Here is a 3,225-nt window from a genome sequence, read left to right on the forward strand (position 1 = left end):
TTTGATTTAGAATTTTGATAATAGATTTTGAGTATTCTCTTCGGAAAATTGTAGTCAGAAAGTATAAAAAGTTATGAATTCACATTGAAAATTATTTTGCAGAGGAAATATTTTTTGAAAAAGATTTTAAAGATTCTATACATAATAGGGGCTGAAATGTCGAAATCACACAAGTATTAACTAAGATTCATAAACCAATCATCAAAATAGTAGGTAAAAGTGCAAAAAACAACACATGAATTTTTTGACCGTGGCCTCAGAGGTCCAACGACAGCTTTTAACGCCTAATCCTCTGTTGAACATCCATTATAAATGGATTAAGCTAGGTTTCAGTAGCCAAAAACTGGCAGCAAGAGTACACAAATGTTACAAATATTACAAGAGACTAAGTCATCAAGACTTATCTTTTTCAAGAACCACAAAGGAAACTGCAAAACCACGAAGGAATTAGCCTAGATCACATAGATATACCATAGACGAACTGCTCACAGTCAATCACTCAAAATCCATAAGAACAACCCAGAATAATATGCCTCTCTCGATTTATAGCCTCACAAAGAGATTACAAATATTTAAACATTGTAAAGTCACAAATCTAAGAACCCTAATCTACCAAGAATAAGGCATTCTCGCAAGAAGAAAGAGAGAGAAGAGACAATTTGCATAACCCAAAAAATATCTCATTCAATAGTCCAGTCAAAGAGTCATTCCAAGATTATAAGGCCGGAAGATTCAAGAAACAGATCAAATGGCTAGAATGATGCCACATGTCAAAATCCACTGTAGTGTCCCCACTAACAGAGTTATCATTTCAAAAACATGCATTTCTCTTAATTTCGTAAGCACAACTTATATATGTTCAATGGGTCATAGGTTCGAGACTAACAGGGGCCTGACAAAGGGGCCTGACAACAATTTGTGTTAACTGTTAACTATTACATCGATCTCAATTCTCAAGTATCACTTAAAAAAGCTCAAGAACACATTTAAATTCATTTTCAATACGACTCTAACACATGTAATTTTTTTTTTTTTAATCAAAGGCCTTGACACAAATCTTTGGATTCTCTAATATTATATTAATTCTTTCATTTAAAAACTTAAATTTTGGCATTATTCAACTGGATGAACTGCATAAAATGAATCAAAGAGATTTAATCATTACACTCAATAAGGGGAAAATTCCTAGAAAAATTCCAATGAACTTCCTAGCTTATTTATTTCATTTTCTCCAACTTCATTTGCCATTAATATTAGGCATTCTAACAGAAGAATATGAACATACACCCCACGACTTCTTGAGTGTAACTGAAACTTTTCTTTAGCTAAAATTATAAACCCTAAATATTTTTGTAAACTTTACCCAAAAAAAAAAAAAAAGGGGTGCATGAGCAAATATTTCTTGCCCCATGGCGGATTCAATGCTCAACAGTGGAAATCCAGCGGAAGTTCCCACGTTCGGAGTTAACCAGGAATGTCTAGCAAAATTAGTGCAAGTGAATGACAGCGAATCTCTTCAGCCATTTGGTGGCATGCCAGGATTAATGGCTGCATTGGAAACAAATGCAGAAACAGGAATAAGAGGGGATACAGAAGATCTTTACCGACGCCACAAAGCATTTGGCCCCAACTTATACTTGGAGGAGCAGACGTGTCCCGTGGTGGTAGATGGCTTCTTTCGGTTGGCTTTGCAAGGTTTTAAAGATACTACAATTATCCTTCTTTTGTGTTGTGCTGTACTATCTGCTGTAATTGGAATCAAGAGAAACGGGCCAGTTGAAGGGCTTAGGGATGGAGTAATAATGGTTTCAGCCGTCTTTTTTGTCCTCTACTTTGGTCTTATCTGTAGATTTATCAAGTACAGAATAAGCCGAAGGAGATTGTCAAAGATTAAAAAACATGTTCGTGTTGTTCGACATGGGAAAGTGCCAAAAATTTCGGATTCCGAAGTTGTGGTCGGTGATATTGTGTGCTTACAGACTGGTAATCAGGTCCCTGCTGATGGATTATTCGTTGAAGGCAACTCTTTATTTAAGCTCGATGATAATTTTTTCCGTGGCGATTCCAATTATTACAAAAATCCTTCTCTTTTTACTGGTGCTAAAGTGAAGGAAGGCAACTGCCAAATGCTTGTGCTATCAGTCGGCAAGAACACGGAAAGAAGTCGGCTAATGAGATCACAGAGCAGTACTCCGAAAAATGATAGCCAAGAATCCAAACTGCAAATCTCAATTGATAATACCAACTCCTGTCTGGAGAAAATTTGGCTGAGTCTTTCGTTATTCATTCTTGTAGTCCAGCTATTCCGATGTTTCCTGTATGTATGTGATGACAGTTACAACCCAGATTCAAAGGGTGTGAAGAACACGGTAGAGGATTTGATGAATGAATCCGCAAAGCTGATGAAGAAGCAAGGCGCCAAAGCGAGTGGATTGGTTGCTGTTCTTAGCATCTTACTCTTCGCTTTGAGAGACGGGTTGCCATTAGGCATTTTCGTCTCTTTTGTTTATGCATCGAATAAAATGAAGTCCCACGGGGCAATAGTTCAAAGACTTCCATCTTGTGCTACAATCGGCTTAGTCACCACAGTCTGCACTGGCATAACCAATGATCTCGCCTTGCACCATTCAAGGATGGCCGATTTGTGGATTGGTTTCGATTCTATTAAGGATGTCTCTACAGAAGTATCTGGAGAAGTCCTTCAAATTCTGCAAGATGGAGTTTGTGCATATGCTTCTTGCAATGGCCAAGAAAACGCCCTTTGCTATTGGGCTCACCAGGAGCTTGATATTGATATTTCTGAATTCAATAATTCTTGTGCCGTCCTTGATATTAATAAATCTCCTGATCTCAACAAGAATTCTAGCGGTTTGGTGCTAAAGAAACATGAAGAGGCAGGCAGAGTTTTGCACATTCATTGGAATGGAGAATTTGAAAAAATGCTATCCATGTGCTCTCATTATTGTAAGGGGGATGGAACAATGCAAACCCTAGATGAAGATAAAAAAGATTTGTTGAATAGAGAATTTCGGCAAATTGCATCCAAATGTCTCCAGGTCCTGGCTTTTGCTTATAGAAAAATAGACCAGGAAAAAGAGAGAGGCAAGATTGAAGAAGATGATGCTGATGATATCGAAGAAATCCTAAAACCCCTTGAACATGGGTTAATCCTTTTAGCCCTTGTGAGCTTGAAGAATCCATATGCACCTGAGATGAGACAAGCAA

The 3,225-nt window shown here is 37.5% G+C and overlaps 1 protein-coding gene across 1 annotated transcript in view; it reads left to right on the plus strand.

Annotated features, from left to right (window-relative positions):
• The first annotated feature begins 1,409 nt into the window (after positions 1 to 1,409).
• Positions 1,410 to 3,225, plus strand: part of LOC111368350 (calcium-transporting ATPase 12, plasma membrane-type-like) — a 26,235-nt gene continuing 24,419 nt past the window's right edge. Inside the window, exon 1 of the mRNA XM_022989581.1 lies at positions 1,410 to 3,221. Coding sequence (XP_022845349.1) covers positions 1,410 to 3,221 — 1,812 coding nt within the window. The remainder of the gene's footprint in view (positions 3,222 to 3,225) is intronic.

This window comes from Olea europaea, chromosome 19 (assembly GCF_002742605.1).
Source record: "Olea europaea var. sylvestris chromosome 19, O_europaea_v1, whole genome shotgun sequence".
In the NCBI taxonomy this organism is placed as follows: Eukaryota; Viridiplantae; Streptophyta; class Magnoliopsida; order Lamiales; family Oleaceae; genus Olea; species Olea europaea.